Source organism: Semicossyphus pulcher, unplaced genomic scaffold, assembly GCF_022749685.1.
Source record: "Semicossyphus pulcher isolate SPU_LCO1_2020_fin unplaced genomic scaffold, fSemPul1.0.p SCAF_14, whole genome shotgun sequence".
NCBI classification, from domain to species: Eukaryota; Metazoa; Chordata; class Actinopteri; order Labriformes; family Labridae; genus Semicossyphus; species Semicossyphus pulcher.
The window spans coordinates 28,830,134-28,848,324 of record NW_027211648.1 but is presented as its reverse complement, the minus strand read 5'-3'; the positions used below and the strand labels follow the sequence as shown (position 1 = coordinate 28,848,324).

The window sequence follows — 18,191 nt, the reverse complement described above, 5'->3', positions numbered from 1 at the left end:
ATCAATCGGTCCGCTGCTGTCCGAGGCTCAACCCCAGCAAACTTTTTCCACGTGTGTGGTGACGGTCTGGAGCCGTTATGCAAGACGGGGATTATTATATTTGGACAAGCTGCTCGTGCAGGCTCGCTCAAGAAATGAAGAAAAAGTGAAGTCAGTGAAGAAAAAGAGTTTTCTGATTTAGCCGGCTTCGCATTGACATGATCAAAGTCAAACTAAAGCCACTAAAAAGTGGCAGCTTTGTGTTTATCTACGTCATGGAGCCTAACGAGCCCGGAGCCTAAAGAACAACTCATCCAAACAACAGCAACACTGCAAAAACAATGTGTTTCTAGAAGTTAAAACTTTTGTTTCTCTAATAACCAACCACTGATTTTGAAGCTTAGACTCATATTATTCAAGAAGGGCATAAAACACAACTAAAATAAGGTTACTTTCCTTTAAATACAGATAATGTCCCTGATTATCTAAAAAGGTTTGGAGGCTTTCTGTCCCCTGACAGAGGGCACAATGTTCCAGGATAAAAACACTGAATTATTTGTTAGCTTTGGGCATAAAAATATCCAACATAAGAATATTTAATACCAGCACAAAAGACTGCCCATCAGCAGCTTCATTTCCAGAAATATTTCAATATTAAATCTGTAGCCTCGGTCCTCTGTGTCTCCAAAGCTCAGACACACGGCTCCATCTGTGTAACCCTAAAAGCCAGAGAGTCTTGATAAAATACCACAATTACATGTTGTCATACGGACTCTACTCCCTGTAATTCCCTTTATATTACCTTGTTTAATAGTGCAAGAACCAACTCTACGTCATTCTGACTCTGCTGGTCGGACAGGCAGCCGCGGACCTGCTTCAGCGACAGCAGCAGCTCCTCCAACTCTGCAAGAAAAACACACACAGGCACATTATAACGTTATATTAAGGTATATAAATTACAATTTTATAGATCAACCAACACACGAGGAAATGTTAGAGATTTGCGTTGCCATTAGATAATTATATTTTAGGGTCTGAATGACTAAAAGGTACAAAAAGTTTGTACAGTGTTTACATAACCAGACTTCAGCGAGAGCGATGTAACAGCTTTATTCTTTTGGCCTTTTATGCTTTAAGTGAAGAGAGAGGACAGTGGATAGTGATGGAAACAGGGGAAGAGAGAATTGGGATGACACACGGCAAAGCAAACCTGCCCATTGAGGACTGTGGCCTCTGTATGTGCAATTTAACCTCTGAGCTACACCGGAGCCCCAGTAAGCTTTTTGTTCCTATTTTTATTTGTATTTTTTACAAGAAACAGTTGTTACATTCTCCCGTTCGAAGCTACCAGACTCCACAAACAAAAACAGTAATTTTACCATGTAGAGTTTCTGGTCTTTTGCTGCCGTGGCTGCTTAGTTCGCTTGTCCTGAGGTGTTCCTGTTACTCTAGTGTTTTAAATGGTTAGATTGGATTCTAATTGTTTAATGCTACATGTTAACAAAATTCACACAAACAAAAAAAACAATCATAGGCGGTGCAAATCAGCCACTCCTGTGTTCTGCAAGAGGAAATAAGTGTTTTGTTAATGGAGTCTGGTGGCTTTGAGGATAGTGATTAAACGGCTGTTTCTGGTGGGATCCTTTCTGTAATGTTGTCAGACACTTAGAATAACAATCTGAGTCCGTCAGTGACAAAAACAAGAACTTACTGTCTGCGTTTCTGTTTGTGTTTGTTACCACCCCTCACAAAGTTTTAATTAAGTCGCCCTGGAGAGCCTCTCGTGTCCTTCTCTCCCTCTCTGAGGAATTCCCTCCCTGACGGCGGACATGTCTTCCTTACATTCCTCACCCTCACAGCCACTTTCCTCTCTTCTTCTTTGCTCCTTTTTTCTGAGATTAAATCATCTTTCGAGTCCACTATCCTTCACCTCGCTATGTCGTTATTCTATCCTGCCCGCTGAGAGTTTCCCTACGCCAATGATCTGCAGTTCTTCTCTCATCTGTGTGTGTGTGTCTGTACATGTGTGTGTCTTTACCCAGCAGTGCGTGTGTGTGCTGGTTGCTGAGCGCTTGCTGCAGCGGTGTGTCTTGCAGGAATGTGGGGTTGTCGATGCCGATGTGGGGATTCTGGGAGAGCTTCCTGAGTCTGAGCGAGGCGTTCAGGTCCAGCTGCCGACCCTCCTCCTCTCTGCGGCGACGAAGGTCCTCCTGATGCGCACACAGACGGACAAGAACATGCATCATTGACACAAACTATACTGCGGATATAACTGCAATCCACACATCACAAATACACACACGCACCCACAAACATGCACACACTGAGCTCAAGTTTAAACAATACTATGCTTTTCTTAGGGAGTGTGAACTTTCAGGTCTGCTACTTGCAAACAACGCAGGAATAGCCCCGCTGTCACTTGATGCTAGTGCGTACCGCTGGTGCTCTCTAACAACAATGTCTGTCCACATAAATTGCACCTTGCGTCGCTGTTTCTTGCTAGCGCTAACCACGACATCTCCGCTCAACTGTATCTAACCAAAAATCACAACTGATGACAACGGGAAGATTCAAGAATTAATATGAATAAGTTGTAAATGTGCTTTGTGCCGCTATTTTGTACAGCTGTTAGATCCATAGTGGTTGCTTTTATAAATAATCTATGAATAAACTTTACTTGTAAGTTTTGATATTGCTTCACCTGTAATTTAAAGAAGTAGCAGAGGTGTGCTCATACCTGGTGCTGTCGTATCCGCTCCAGCTGCGCGGATCGTCGGACCGGCAGCGTTCGACTCCCGAGCTCTCCCGGACAGTCGACGGCCATTTCCCGGTGCTGCTGTCCTCCTCTCAGCTCTTCATCTCCTCCTCCGCCTCCTCCTCCTCCCTCGCCAGCAACATGGCCGTTCAGATGGGAGGTTGTCATCCCTCACACACACACGAACACACACCAAGTGTCCAAAGAGTGTGTGTTTGTGTGGATTCCAGGGATGTTTAGGTGTGTATATCTTTATCACAGGAAAGTCTAAGAGGGCAGGTCAGTGAACCGGGCGGCCATGACACCTTCACCTGTAGAGAGAGCAGAGTACAATGTTATTCTTAACCTTTTCAGTAATCGAGTATCCTACCGATTATTCCAAAGATGTATCGAGTATTTAGATAAGAAATACTTTTGCAATATTACAAGCGCATTATAAATTTTAAATGAAAATAAGACAAGATTAGGTTTTCTCCTGGTGTCTTTCGAATGTCTGTCAGTCAAACCTAAAAGTTACTTCACAACCAACATTTACCACAAGCGAGTGGGCGGGATTGATGGCGTTTATATCATGTGAGCGCTTCAAAACCAGAAGAGCGACACATAAGATGATGAAAACATCCGAGGTTGAAGAAGAAGGATCGTTTACAAGACGACAGCAAAGATGTCTGCAGACTGGAGAGGTGAAGAGGGACGTGCGTGAAGGGGCAACTCTAGAAAATGTCAGAGGAAGACTGTCTTGATATTTTCTGGAACTTGTCATGTGTGAAAAGGAGCTTATATTGTCTTCTCACTGCAACTCTGCATCTGGATTTAGCTAAAACTGTATTTGACACCATGATGTTACATCTTCAGTGCACGGTTCAGATGCATGCTGTGCTCAACTATGATAGTCGCATCTCTACTCCCTTTTAGGGCACAATGGTAAATATAGTGATGGTTTAGCTCAGCACCTCACTGAGACAGCCCCGGGTTCGACTCCCACCCAGTGGCTGATTTACTGAAGCCCTTTTCACACCTGCTCTCCTGACAATTTCCAGAAAGTTTCAAGAGAGTCTGCATCTGACATTTTTGTTTCCCGCAACTGGTGAACAAATTCACCATCGTCCCTCACAGCCAGAAGCTCCTGAATCTCTTCCTCTCTCCAGTCTGCAGACATCTCTGCTGTCGTCTTGTAAATGATCCTTCTTCTTCAACCTCGGATGTTTTTAATCATCCTGTTATGTGTCGCTCTGCCGGTCTCACACCGGTCATGTGATATAAACGCCATCACCCCGCCCACTCATTCGCAGACATTTCACCAGGAGGCTGGCAGGAAAACGTCTGCATAAAGTCGGGGGGACAAATTTGCATTCACACCCGGAAAATATCAATGCATGCATAAAAAGGGCTTGCCCAGGAGAGTCCTAACTGGTTCACTTGTTCATGAAATAACTGGACGACTGACTTAACTCTGTATGCCCTGCTGGTTCCCAGTGTGACCCAGTTAGAGTGCTTAATGAGCAACTGGTTTACAGCCTGATAGGACTATGGACCGAGTTATGAGTCGAAGCTGTTTATAGCTGACAGATTGAATAATTGGGAAACTGCATTTACAATACAGTCACTTTCTTTATATGTCTGCATCTACTTGTCGATATTTTAGTAGTTCAGGGACAAATATACGTCAACACAGCCCCCCACTCTGCACAAATAACCATGACACGGGCTTTGTCAGCAGCCGGGTGGTCCCCCTGCTACACACACACACACACACACACACACACACACACACACACACACACACACACACACACACACACACACACACACACACACACACACACACACACACACACACACACACACACACACACACACACACACACACACACATATATATGTAGGGAGGAGGTGGGGGGGAAGCCTGCATGGATGAGAAACTAGAGAGAGGGACAAGAGAGGGCGAGCGAGGTAGAAATGAATAGGGGGAGAGAGAGAGGAGGTAAAAATAAACAGGTGAGAGATGGATGGATGCCTTATCTCTCAGTGCCACAATAACAACAACAGCCCAGTGTTTGATATGTTATCTCCTACCAGCAGGACTGTACACACACACACACACCTCACACACACACACACACACACACACCTCACACACCTCACACACCTCACACACACATGAGGTCTCATGATGCAGCAGTGAGGAATGCCAGGCAGCCCTGGGAACAAAATTCCTCTGATGGGGGAAGGGAGTGTGTGTGTGTGTGTGTGTGTGTGTGTGTGTGTGTGTGTGTGTGTGTGTGTGTGTGAGTGTCTATATTTCTGTGTGTGTGAGCGATGAAACACACCAAGCTCAGATCTCAGTGTATCTGCACTGATCACCTTCAGAAGAAAAACAGAAATTAGTTCTTTAAAGCACCAAACACAACTGTTTTTCTGTTATTAATTCTGATCCTTCCGTTTTTTCTCCTTTAATTAACATTTTTTTTTATTTAAAATACTCTTGAGGACGTGCAATTTTATTTTATATTGTTTTATACGGTTTATGACTGAGAAACAATGCTAAGTGTTAGGGGGCTTTAGGGACCTGGGTCCGGATCCGAGTACACTTGACCCCAAAGTCCGGCTCGTTTAATTAGTGTGAACACTGTGTACCGTACTTGAGCCCGGTTTGTTGATCTGTGCCCGGGTCCACTTGAAAAGGTGGTCTCGAGTACGGTTCATGTGTACTCGGTTACGGTGTGTATCAAGTGTGAAAGTTAACCGTACCAAACCACGGAAGTGGAACGATTTTTATAATGTCGAAATCCGCGTATGCGTGCAGCACCGCCGATCTCATCCTCTGAACTGCACAGCCAGGGCTGATACCGTAGGAATGTAGGTGAGAGGGTCGTTCTGGAGATTTTCTCCAAAACTATGAATAATAGTAGACATAGAGCGACGGTCAGCTCCAGTGTACGGGCTTGGGATCATGTGACACGCACGTTTTCTACACTGGAACGACAACATAAACAATGTTACGTAGTTGATGATACTTTTTGAGGTTCATGACCGCCACCTTCTGCTTCGGAGTCCGACCGCAAGTGTTGGAAAATGTGAAAAATAAAAAAGGTTTTGAAATTAACCTCCTGTTTGACATTCCCATCCTTTCCTTTACAACCAAAGAGTCAGCAACAAACAACAGCCTTGCCCAAATCCTTGATTTCCATTGGGAAAACGTTCCCTACATGCCTCAGGTCCAACAGACAAATATGTGAATCCCACCAGGAGAGCAACATAATCACTGAACAATCCTCCGGATATTCCTGCTGGACATATTATTGCTTTCACTTAAAACGCTGTAACTTTGCTCTTTATTAAAAATGGGACTTGGTTCAGCCCATTCGTTTCTTAGGAAAGGGAAAGCCCTTATTCCAAGGAAGTTTTAATTACACAGAATACATGACAAATCTATGTTGTTTACAGCCACGAACATCAGCGTTCTGTGTGTAATTCTTTAGTTTAAATATCCTGAATAGAATTCATTTAAAATGCAGAAACTTGACTTTGCAGCAGGTGGATGGAAGTGAAGAGAGCGAGTGATAAGGTTTCTGTCTCTGCACCGGTGGAGCAGTAAAACAGTGATGAAGGCAGCCTGAGTGCTCTGTGTCTGAGGTGAGTGCAGGAGGATCTAAGCAGCTCGTCTGGACGGTTAGCCTCCCTCCTAAAACAACAAACATTAGACCGCTAACACACTGAGGGAGGGACGCAACAACACAGTGAGGATGAAAATGAGGCTCGTTTAAAAGCCTAAAACAAGCAAAACAAACCACCGGAAACCTTCCTGAAGGAGGAAGAGTTACTAAAAAAAGGTAATGGTGTGGTGATTGATAAACATGCTTCCTGGATCGTAATACTTTCAAACTCAAGCGACAAACAGAGGTACTTATCCACGGCAAGCTAATCGCCCAGCATACCGACACAGATGTTAAGCTATAGACCACTGAGGATAAAACTGTAGCATACTTACAGCCCCTTACAAAAACAATCTCAGTTTAAGTTCTTGTGCGTCATTTTTGAGTATTTTCAGCACTTCATCTTGCCCTCAGACAGCCCTTTAATTTGGCCCCAAATTAAAATATCCAAACTATCCCTTTAAGGCCCAGATAAGCTGCATGTCAGAACCTTTTAAAGTGAAAGCTGACTGTCATGTTCTAAGTGTACACCGTATCTCTTCTGCAAAAGGTCATAGGTTACATGTTCGCATCGTTAAACAGCCCCTGGACCAGGCGACACTTATAACAGGAATGCATGCACTGAGAAGTGCCATTCCTAACTGACCGCCTGCCTCGATTATCCAGAAGACATTACAGGTGACAGTAGCCACGTCCTGTGCATGTTTACAGGCAGGTGATTCTTATTCTGCATGCACAGTGCTCTGCTTATTAAAAGCTCTACTGAAAGGCTGCGCTTATCATATAATATCAGACCAACACTTCTTCTAGATAAGTCATGAATAAATGAGAAACGTTTTCCTTCTGTATCGAGCAGCAAAAAAGTGGTAGCATGACGCAGGGCTGCTCAATAAATCTCATCGTTATGGCAACATGAGCATTCACATAAACACATCACAACAGAATGACCTCTGAATTAGAAGGAATCACGTTAAAGAGCTTTACAATGTGGAATAATTAACTGTTAAATTGTCAAAATGTTTATACATGTGTACCTGATTTTATACACTAATTAACCCTGTGAAAAAACTCAATGTCTGTGAACTGTGTGTCAACAATGTTGGCTTTTAATAATCGCGAACCCTCGACACAACGTTGATTCTGTCTGTACATGTAAATGAAGCCCCTTAACACATGCACACACACAAACCAAATGAATGTCTATTTCCGCAGAACCAGATCTCTGACCTGCATTGAGTTATAATGCAGACATTGTGTGCTGTCAGTGTTTGTGGGGGAAATGCTGATTTAGCTTTAACACCCAGTTCAGCAGGTAAATCCAGTTTTTCAGCTGATGGAGATCTGCTTCCTCCTGGATCCCTCAGACCCGTACCTTGGTTAAATAAGACTTTATCAGAAGAAGAATCACACGCTGTTGATAAGCTATAACCTAACCTCCCCCTATGTCACACACACATGCACACACACACACACACACCATCTGCTGCCGGAGCTTACCCCCTGCCGTGCGTGTATCAATGTGTGTATGCATGTGTGTCTTGTTGAGGCGACAGTTCAAGGAAAAGAAACAAAAAGCTCTTTGAATAAAAATCTCCAGTGATTCAGTTTTTGCTCCTTCGAGCTGCAGGCTGTTTGTCTGAGTCTGATCACCGCGTTTGTTTTCTGTCAGCTCAGGATAAATGCTGCACACAACAACTTTAGCAGCTAGTTCTGTCTTTGCACTTGTTTACAGCTAAATTATTTAGTCTAAATGAGGACAAAATAGCAAATTGCAGGTCTCGTTGTACAATTATGTTTTAAAAATGGCTGCCACTTGCTACCATTTTTCAGCAGCATATTTAGGCCATTAGTCAGACTAGAGCTGCCCCCTGAAAGTGGATAATTAGAGTCATTAAAACCCCAAGGCGATTCAAAATGGGTCTAATTTCTGCACATTTGTTATTTTAAACTATGCAATGCAGCAGCAACAGCAGTCAAGATATTTAATCGGGAGCAAGACTGCAGAGTTCTCCTCCTCTCCAAAACAAACAGACCTGTGCATTAACAGGATAAAAACACTGAGTGAGCAGTTTCACATTAAAGCTCTGTGTTTATTGATGCTGTTTGGCAGACAGATGACATCAGGAGGGGCTGCAAGCTGAGCTGAAGCTAGCTCATAGCTCTGTATCTATAGCCGCTTTCCCACTTGTCAAAAACCCGCTAACACTCGACTTTTTTGCTTAATGGGAAAGGTTACAATCGGCATTCAGACCCGGGTCACATGACTCTGCAGTAGACCTGGGTAATTATCACCTATAGTCTGATCGGCATTAATGGGAACACAAAACCAGTGTTTACACGCTAATCTCCGCCCCCTTTCCGGTGCGATGCTATGCTCAGTCGGTAACTTCTGCGACTCCTCGTCATCTCAGCTACAAACTCCGCCCGTCTCCGTCCGAGCAGCGCTTGAACATCGTTCCAAATTTGTCGGCGCCGAGTTTGATAAACAGACTGAATGAGTAATAGATACAATAAAGACCTAACCACCGTAACATCTTCACTGCTTCCTAACCCTGTCTCTGGCATGTTTGTGACAGGGATGCAGCAGAAAAGAGACCGACAGGAGTATACTCCACTGGCAATGGGAAAAGAGACTATCGGCATCTGTAAGCGGGTCTTCCCGGGTCTAAAAAACCTGCGTCAACGTGCTAATTTTAGGTGGGAAAGGTACATCAAGGTATCTGCAGAGGTTCCTCCTCTCCAAAGCAAACAGACATAGGAATTAAACGGCGAAAACACTGAAAAAAGCAGTTTAATGCTAAATGCTATGCTTGTGCTCTTCAGCTTTGATGGCTGCAAGCCGAGCTGCGGCGAACTTTAGCTTAGCCTGTTTAGCTGAAAACTTAAGGTTCGGGTGTCCAGAGCAATGATACAGGTATACAAGACCTGTATCATTTGACATGATGTTAAAAAATGAGAAAGGAGTCTTCCAGTGTTTTAATGTCCCACCAAACAGCTGGATGGAGTGCGTGGGAAAACACTCAGACGCAGGTGTTTGATGTGGAGCTTAACTGAAAAGGGGAAAGAATAGTTGGATCTTTGTGTTTCACAGCCAGATCTGAGTTAGGAGACAACTGTAAATCTGTATGTGAATAAGAGCTTAGACAGTTTACAGTGAAATATAAGCACTGTCAGTTTCAGAGCTCAAACCTCTGCAATGCTCCCTGAAACTAGTTTACACATTACAACACATTTTGCAACGATTGCCTTAGTTTGCTCCACTTCTTTTACGTTTACTAATCATCTAAAATAGTAAATAAATAACAACAAGAGCATGAATGAACAGGTGTGGCAGCATGTTTTATGGTGGGCCTTTTACTTCCATTTCCTCCACAAGAAGCAAAGCATGACGTGAATCAGGAATGCAGAGTGTGTGAAGTGTGAATGTTTACTGTAGAGGATTATCTCTACAGTGAATTTGTTTCTTTATGTTGTAAGACAATGAAATCCTGCAGCTCCCTCTCAGGGATAAAAACCACACCTGCTTTGTCCGCCAACCACAACAGCAGGTGCATTTTAATGTTTCTTTCTGTTGGCAAAAGTGCAGCATTACCAAAAATACATTTATATTGTTCTTACTTCTGTCATCAAGTGTTTAAAGCTCTTAATTGCACCGTTTAATTTCTTAAGACAACACAGTAATCAACAGATTATCTGACTATGTGCGTGATTATTACAGCTCTCGTGGCGATCAATCCAATTAGACAAGTCGTTTATCTCTGTGGGGATCTTTTCCTGATGTTTCCGGACACAAAACAATCTGAGACTGTCAGAGGGAAAAACAGGAACTTTTAGCGGACATATTTGGATCAGGTAAATGTGTTGTGCAGTTTCACGGCTGCAGGCTGAAGCACTTTACTGGTACAAAAGTTTTTGTTCTTATTAGTTATTTAAAATGTAAAGAATAGTGCCCAGGTTTAAACAGAGAATATTCAGAAGAAAGCTATTGAAGCTGTGCAGACACTATGGGTTATTATTATTTGCTTGTTATGTTGGTTTTACTCACACTACACACATTAATCAGCACTTCTGTGTAGCCACAACTTCAATGCTCACAATGTGCAGATTAAACGGCTGCTCACACTGAACATAAACACAGATCCACTTTGTCCAGTGATCATTTAAATAAAGTTTTTTTCAACAGGAGGACCACACCCTCTACAATATTAGTAAAATGGGAAAAGCTTGACTATGAATGGAAAGCAAGAAGAGAAGAAGGAGGAGCTGCAGGTGGGCGTAAGCTGCGAAGGATATGGCCTGTCCTTTTCTACGGGGCAGTTTAATCTTCAGTCAAAACAGAAGGTTACAGCTGTAGTATGTAAAAAAGAAAAACTTCATCAAATCAGATATTTTGACCAAAAACAGCTCAACTTAAAATATCTGCCTGATATCAACGGATCATTACAACCAGTGCAATCGATTCTGCGGAAAATTTTACAACAGAAGAGATGTATCTGTGACGATCAAAAGCATTGGGTTTATATTTAAAATATCGCACAAAAGTAGGGCTGCACAACATGTGAAAAAAAATCCTATTGGGATTAATTCGGCAATTCAATAAAACTATGGCCAAACAATTCATAGAGGAAATGATCATTTTTAACATTTAAAATTAAACCTAAAACATTTACAATCTTAATAATGTCAGATGTCTTGGAACAAAGAACAAAGTTATGAACCGAATAGGTTTTATTTCTATTTACAAAAACAAACAACTGTGGGCCGATTCCTGAAAATCAAATGCGACAAACCGGGCTGTGACCTCGAGATTTGTGAGGTGTAAAAAATGCTAGGAAAAATCTAACATATTCCTCATAATGTTTGCCAAATGTAAGTTAATATTTTTAAGTGTTTCTTAAACACTTCAAAACAAACCAACGTTGAGTGACACAAAGTGAGTAAAGCAGTGAGTCTGTGTGTCAGTGTGTGTAATGTGAATGCCACTGAGCAGAAGCAGAGCTGCCTCTTATCTTGTGTGTGAGAGTACACACTGAAATACACGCACACACACATTCTTAAAAAGGGCCGTACCACTCTGTACCAGAAAGAGAGCAAAAGAGCCGAAGTGAGGGAGAGAGAGAGAGACGGCAGAGTACAGACATCAGCTGGTTTAATAAAATATATAAAAGCATTCACTGACTTAGAGAGCTGACAGACTTCAATACTGTTTAATTTATGTCTTTAAAAAGCTTTGACATGAAGTTGGAACGTTTTCAACTATGAGGAAATGGTGCAATAATGTAAACATATTTATGGAGTGATCAAACCGTCCACCACACCCTTGAGAAATATTAGAGTCCATGTCAGTGTGTTTCAATCAGTGTTAGCCTCTGAAGCAGTATTTTACCTTTCACAGTTTATAAACTCGGTCAGAGCCAGCTGCTTCAGTAGACGTGACCTCCCAGCTATTGTTCCTGCTGGCTGATGCAGGTTTCACTGAGCATGTGCAGAGCCGTTTCAGTCAAACAGAAAACACTAGAATTAAACACACAGGCCCGATCTCCACACTCAGGGGCTTTGAGGCGCGTTCCCAATCAGTGTGTGAGTGCTTAGAGCTGTCCCACTGTCAAATCATCAGGCGCGTGACGGCTCTGATGCAGACTTTTCAACGCCAAATTACGCACTTCCTGAGAGTCTGCATATATCTGCAATGTTTCCAGACAACGTGTGATGTCATGACAGTGTATCTCCTTCCTCTTTTTACACCATCTCAAGTCATCACGCACTGCACACCTGACGTCAGTAAAGACCATGAGGGCTCAGTGCTGATGCTGCGTTCCAGACAACTTGGAACTTGAGAACTTCCAAGTAGAAATTTCCGACTTGCGAACAGCGACGCCGGGAACGCAGCATTTTTCCGACCACCAACTAGAAAAATTGCTCTGGAACGCCATTCAAAGTCGGAGTTCCTACTTGTGAACTTGTTCGCAGCATTAGGCTTTGGGGTGGAGATTTGGATGGGCAACTGACTCTCCGGGTCAGGAAGCAACTTTAACCACACCTGAGGAGGACGACACGGACCAGGTGACAACATCAGCACCAGTGTAAGTCTGATCAAGATTTGGTGACATGTAATGATCTGTCTTTGGTCTTTTATCGGGTCAGAGAGAGAGAGAAAAAGAGGGAGAGAGAGAAAAAGAGAGAGAGAGAGTGAGCATTCCTGAGAACAGAGGACTTCTGTATTTTTCTGGCCGGTGGCCCGATGTGCCCGTCCTCACCTCTCTGCTTCACTAGCTCGCTCTGTGTGTGTGAGTGTGTGTGTGTTGGTAAAAGTCAGCTTTGACCCCGTCACCATAGCGATGTGACCTCATACCTGGCAGTGGAGCCTATCTAAAGGTCAGTTTAGTTTAAGAGCAGCGGGGTATTTACACACCGTCTTATACGGTAAACTATAGGGCTGCACTCGTATATCAGAGTCTTTCACACTTAAACGTGGGCTTTGTGGTCGGACAATAAAACGTGCCTAATGAACACATTATTGTTCTTTAAAGTCACGTCAGCATCTCTTTAATCATCTGGATCTTAACTGAGAAACAAGCTGAGCAGGCTCAAGTGTGGCACACTTTTTGCAGTCTGTATGATAATTTACCTGAAATGAGCTCTTCTTTATGACTTAGAACAAGTTGCTAATGGCAGTTCTAATATATATTATAGGTGTGTAGTCTACTGTGTTGGATAAAAAGGAAGCGAGTCAGATTTTTTCAGCGAATTATGGCAACAGATCTGCACATAGACTTGTTGATACCGCATTTTAGGCTGCATCCGAAGCATTTTTTAATACCAGTACTGGCTAGAACCAAAGAACCAAGCTCTGAACCAAGTGGGCTGGATGGTCGGACATTAAAACCTTGCAGGAGACTTCTTTCTTGGTATTTTCAGTCACAAAATGTGTTATCTCTCCGGCTGTCAGCCAGGCATTAAAAACATTCACATCAGACTACTTTATCAAGATTTATTTTAACTATACCACTTAACTGGATTAAAGATTTCAGACAGCTAGCTAGCTAAAGTTAGCTGCAGCTCAGCTTAGAGCCCCCTGAAGCCCCTGAAGCACCGAGTGCCAAAGGCTCCACAAACCTGTATGTTTTGAAGTGTACGAGACCTCAGCAGATAATTAGTCTCATAGGTTGCCCACTTTTTTCTCCAAGTTAGGAAACAGAATACTTACACCTAGTTTAAATTCATATAGCTTCATTTTTATAAGCACTTGAAGATCTCAGAATCACCAAAGTGTGTGTAAAATGTCCTCTAGTCTATAGTCTTTAACTGCAATGCAACACTAACAGAAAGTAATGAAGTTATAAATGAAACAATTCAAAAAACAAATTACACCTATAGTATCTAATTCCCCCTAATAGCTGGATGTTTGGCTGACTGTACCGTCACATTCTCCACATGATGAAACTCATTAAAGTCGAGCTGTAACGGCATTTCTAGAGTATCTATCTTCCGTGTCGTGACGTATTTCCGAGTGAAACAGGACGTGCAGGCGGGACATATCATTAGAGGGATTTGATTTGATCGTTGAGAAGTGGGCGTAGACAGACGTTCTCCACAGCGCAGTAGCTAGCTAACTGACCGAGCGTTCTTGGTGCTCTGCGGCTAAATGTTGCAGATTGATTGGTTGAAATTGTTTGGTGCTAACTTACGTAAGCACGCATGATGTTTAGTTTTACCAGAAGAAAAAATGATCAGATTTTGATATAAGAATACAAATAAATTGATTTTCTGTATTTTTTTTGGCCTACATTGTCAAATAGATGCACAATATTACCGGGGATGTGATCTAAAAGGATTAAAATGACATTTTTCATTTCACCTCGACTTTAAGCCACTCTATCTGTCTGTGTGCTCAGTTGACAAACAATGTACACTTGCCAACATAGGGTAGGGCTATACAATGAATCGCAATTTTACTGTCACTGTGATTTGAACATGCACTATAAACACATTGCATTGCCTGCCTGTAATGCAATGAATAACAAAACCTTTTATGCAGACGCACTCAGGAGTCACATCCGTGTGCAGACATTAGACCAGATAGAGCCCTGGAAAGATGGACCATGCATTCCCACCATAGCAGCACTCGCTAGCAGTCAGCTACATTTAGAAAACAATAACCGGAAAGTAGGGAGAGATGACTGACATGAAGAGAGAGAAAAGTCATGTTAGATAAACAGTGAAGGGTCATTTTGAGTTTACAACGACCTACGTATTAAACGGCTGTAGACAATGTACCACATGCACCTGTGCCTCAGTGGTTTGTCTGACTGCCTATAATTTAAGGGAAGGTACAGCTGACTAGATGTTCGTCCCATCATGTTAAAAACAATATTCCTTTCCCACGAAAAACGGTTCATATTAAGCTCAAGTTCAGACCTGTTAGTAACCACTTTTCTGCCACTATGCAAAATATTAAAAACCCCGCCCTTTTAGGTTAAACTACACAGATACAGCCCTAACGCTTTGGCTTACAGAAGAGACATATTAACATCTACTATGTGATACATCAGTTTAAAACACCCAGCCTGTGCCAGAACACTGACTTTAAAACAACATCTATAAATATTTCAAATCTAAAAAGGAAGTAAATCTGCCAAACTTGAAAAGAGAAAAGTCACAGCAACACCGTCATGTTGGACAGGTTTGACATGGGACAAGTCGGGTTTTGTTGGGATCCGTTTGGTATCAGTCAAACTACAAAAGAAATATGTCACTTACTGGAATTCAATGCAAAAACATTTATTTTACTTTTCTACTGCCAAGTTTTTGTTTCATCCCCACAGGACAGTCAGGTGTGTTCTCTAAATCTAACTCTTCATTTAGTGTCTGTTCCTTAAATCCAACAGATTATAAAGAACCATCGACAACACAAAATACATCTAGGAATACCTGTGGTTAATGTTGTGTCTGTCGCTTTCATTAGTTGGCATCATATTGCACGCTTTAGCTGTGATGGAAAGTACCATGATGACCAGAGATGCTCTGATACTGGCATTGGTAACGGCCTCAGTAAACAGGGTATCCGGTATCGGTGAGTATCTGATACCATATCCCATAAAGTCAACTGGTTTCAGGTTAATTATCATGTGACAATAACAGACGAACACAGTGTGGTGTGGCAGAGAGTGTCATGTTAGTCAAAGCTGGCATAATGTTAGCAAACAGTGTTTTTCCACCAATAATATGTTTCATTTTTTAATCGCACAAGAATTCAAAAAGTACCTGGTATCGGCCAAGACTCAAGTCTAGGTATCGGTACAGGTATCAGGAAGTAAAAGATGGTATCAGAACATTTCTGATGATGTCACACTCATTGATATTTCCTCTGAATCCTATCAGCAGGTGCGACCTCTCCTGACACACAGCATCATCAGATGTGAAGGTTTCCCTCCTACCTTCTGTCCTCGTCCTCTATCTAACAGGACTGAACTGTGGGTAAGCGACTCTGAGATACCAAAGATTGTTCTGGTAAAAGTTAGCTTCCCGCCCAAGGGAACTCCAACAGCGTTTGTTTAAGGAGACCAGAGAGTAAGCTAGCCCAAAACACACCACACAACAAAGGCAGCATAGTGTTATCATCCAGCCTCAGGCACACAGCATGACACTGCAGAGACGCCGCAATCAGTCACTGACATTTAGTGATTTCAGCATCAGTGCTGCTGAATACCTTGTGCCTGATAATTTGGTCAGTAGGTGACATGTGTGCTTCCCTCCTTCTCTGTTTTTACATTACAGACCAAATGTTTCTGTCTGAGAAACACAGCAAAGGATTGAATCATGAAGTAACATAAATCAAAATGTACAGAAGTAAAGGGTAGTTCAAACACACACACATCACTAGGACAAAGCTTAGTTATCTAAAAACAAATTTCAAAACAGACAAGTAGCCTTCATCAGAACATCCTCGGCTGAAACGTTAGCATGTTTGTTTGACATTTAAACTAGGGATGAGCATTTAGAAAAAAAATTTTTGACCGCTTAACCAACACTCGGTTAATAACCGGTTAACCAACAAGATTAAAATGAGAAGAAAAACTGATTAAGAAAACGAAAACACACAGTTTGTCTTTATCAGCTTGTCTCTCCCTCGGTGAGAAAAAGCTGGTCAGGAATCAGGATGCTTGTGGATGTTTGCTTCGCATGTGATATTGCATTGTGTTTGTACCACCGCTGTGTTTGAGTACTGCATCACACAATTTACAAGTGACATCGTGTGGCTTGTTTCATTTTGGTGTCCTCTCAGGCTCAGCTCAGCTAACGACCACGAAACATGCGTTTCCCAAATTTATATAGATATTTAAAAAAAAAAAAAAAAAAAAGACAAACCGTTTAACTGGTAGTAGTAACCAGTTAGAATTTTTAACGGTTGGTTAGCGGTTAACCGATTAAAGTGCACAGCCCTAATTTAAACAGAATAAATGGTGGAATTGAGACCAGTTAATTTTGTCCTGAATATTTATGTGGATGCTACTGTTACTTTTAGGTATGAAATTGAGGAATTAAATGACTTTGGTTTAGCACCAAAAACAAAATACTAAGAAGGTGAATACTTTAAAATCTGTGTGATACAATAACATTTTGCTACACACTTACATTTTACTGATTTATATTTAAAATTGTGACTTAAAATCAGATGAAAGCACAAATAAAGAAAATCGAGCTAAGTGAAAACTATTGCCATTATCACAGCTCTCAATAGTATTGTTGTTATCTTGTATTTACACAGCCCAAAAACATACATACCGTTCTCTAATAGAGATAAGATTAAAAGCTACTCCAATGAAAAAACATGGCTGTTACAGATCTGTTTTCATCACACTATCAGTGCACAGCAGGTAAGACATAATTAAGTTATTGATTCCCCATATGCTTCTCATTAGAGTTTCTATTTACATTTAATTAGAAATAGTTTAGATTGATAGACGGTCTTAGCTTACTTCTGATAACCACAGACCACCTTAACTTTTTAACTTTGATAAACTTAATTTACTTAACTTTACAGAGCAGGTAGGAGCTAACTTTAGATGTCATTAACAAAACTAACACCCTGAGTGAAATCAAGATAAATTTAGTAGAAATACAATATGTCTTTCTGGTAAATTAGCCAATGGCAATGGAAAAAAACTGCACACTAACGTAAGACTTTAAAAAGCAAACTAAACACACTCCTCCTGTAATTGTTAACTATTTCATAACATTATCATTTATGTTTTTAAAACCATAGTGGGTCTATTTCTTTACTTGACAGCGCGGAGTGACAGCTAGCGCAAAGTGAGTAGCGTTAGCTGTTTTGGTTAGCCTGATACACTACCAAAGTAACCCATAAGGAGCGGAGCCAACATGAAGCTAACGCTAATTAGCTTCATTTTCAGCAGGAATAAAGTTCCTTCATGTGGGATAACATTTTTAAGTGCGCCATACACAAAATAATTTCCTACTTTAATCAGGAAGTGTGAGTTTATTTTACTCTTATCAGGCTAATGTTAGCAGCTAACTAGCTAGCTTGCTCCTTCCTGCGGCACCTGTTGATAACAAAGCCGCTTCAGACCAGAACCGAGAACACTCAAACACTCACTGGGTCTCTGAGGCGTTCACGTCCTTCCCTCAGCTGCTTAATCCAACCGGGAACTCGTGAAGAAGTGTTTCTTTTAAACCAAACAGTCGTATATCAGCCTTTTTCTCTCTTATCCTTAGTTTCAGTCTAACAGACTTGTTGCTCGTTTATCGGACGCAGCAGGGCAGAGCTCCCTCTCCTCCTC

The 18,191-nt window shown here is 41.8% G+C and overlaps 1 protein-coding gene across 1 annotated transcript in view; it reads right to left on the bottom strand.

Moving 5' to 3' along the window:
• pals1a (protein associated with LIN7 1, MAGUK p55 family member a) overlaps positions 1-18,186 on the bottom strand; it is a 35,041-nt gene extending 16,855 nt beyond the window's left edge. The window contains exons 1-4 of the mRNA XM_069662169.1: positions 18,008-18,186; positions 2,717-3,045; positions 2,018-2,189; positions 782-882 (exon numbers count right to left, since the gene is read on the bottom strand). Coding sequence (XP_069518270.1) covers positions 782-882; positions 2,018-2,189; positions 2,717-2,902 — 459 coding nt within the window. The 5' untranslated portion in view covers positions 2,903-3,045; positions 18,008-18,186. The remainder of the gene's footprint in view (positions 1-781; positions 883-2,017; positions 2,190-2,716; positions 3,046-18,007) is intronic.
• Positions 18,187-18,191: the final 5 nt, after the last annotated feature.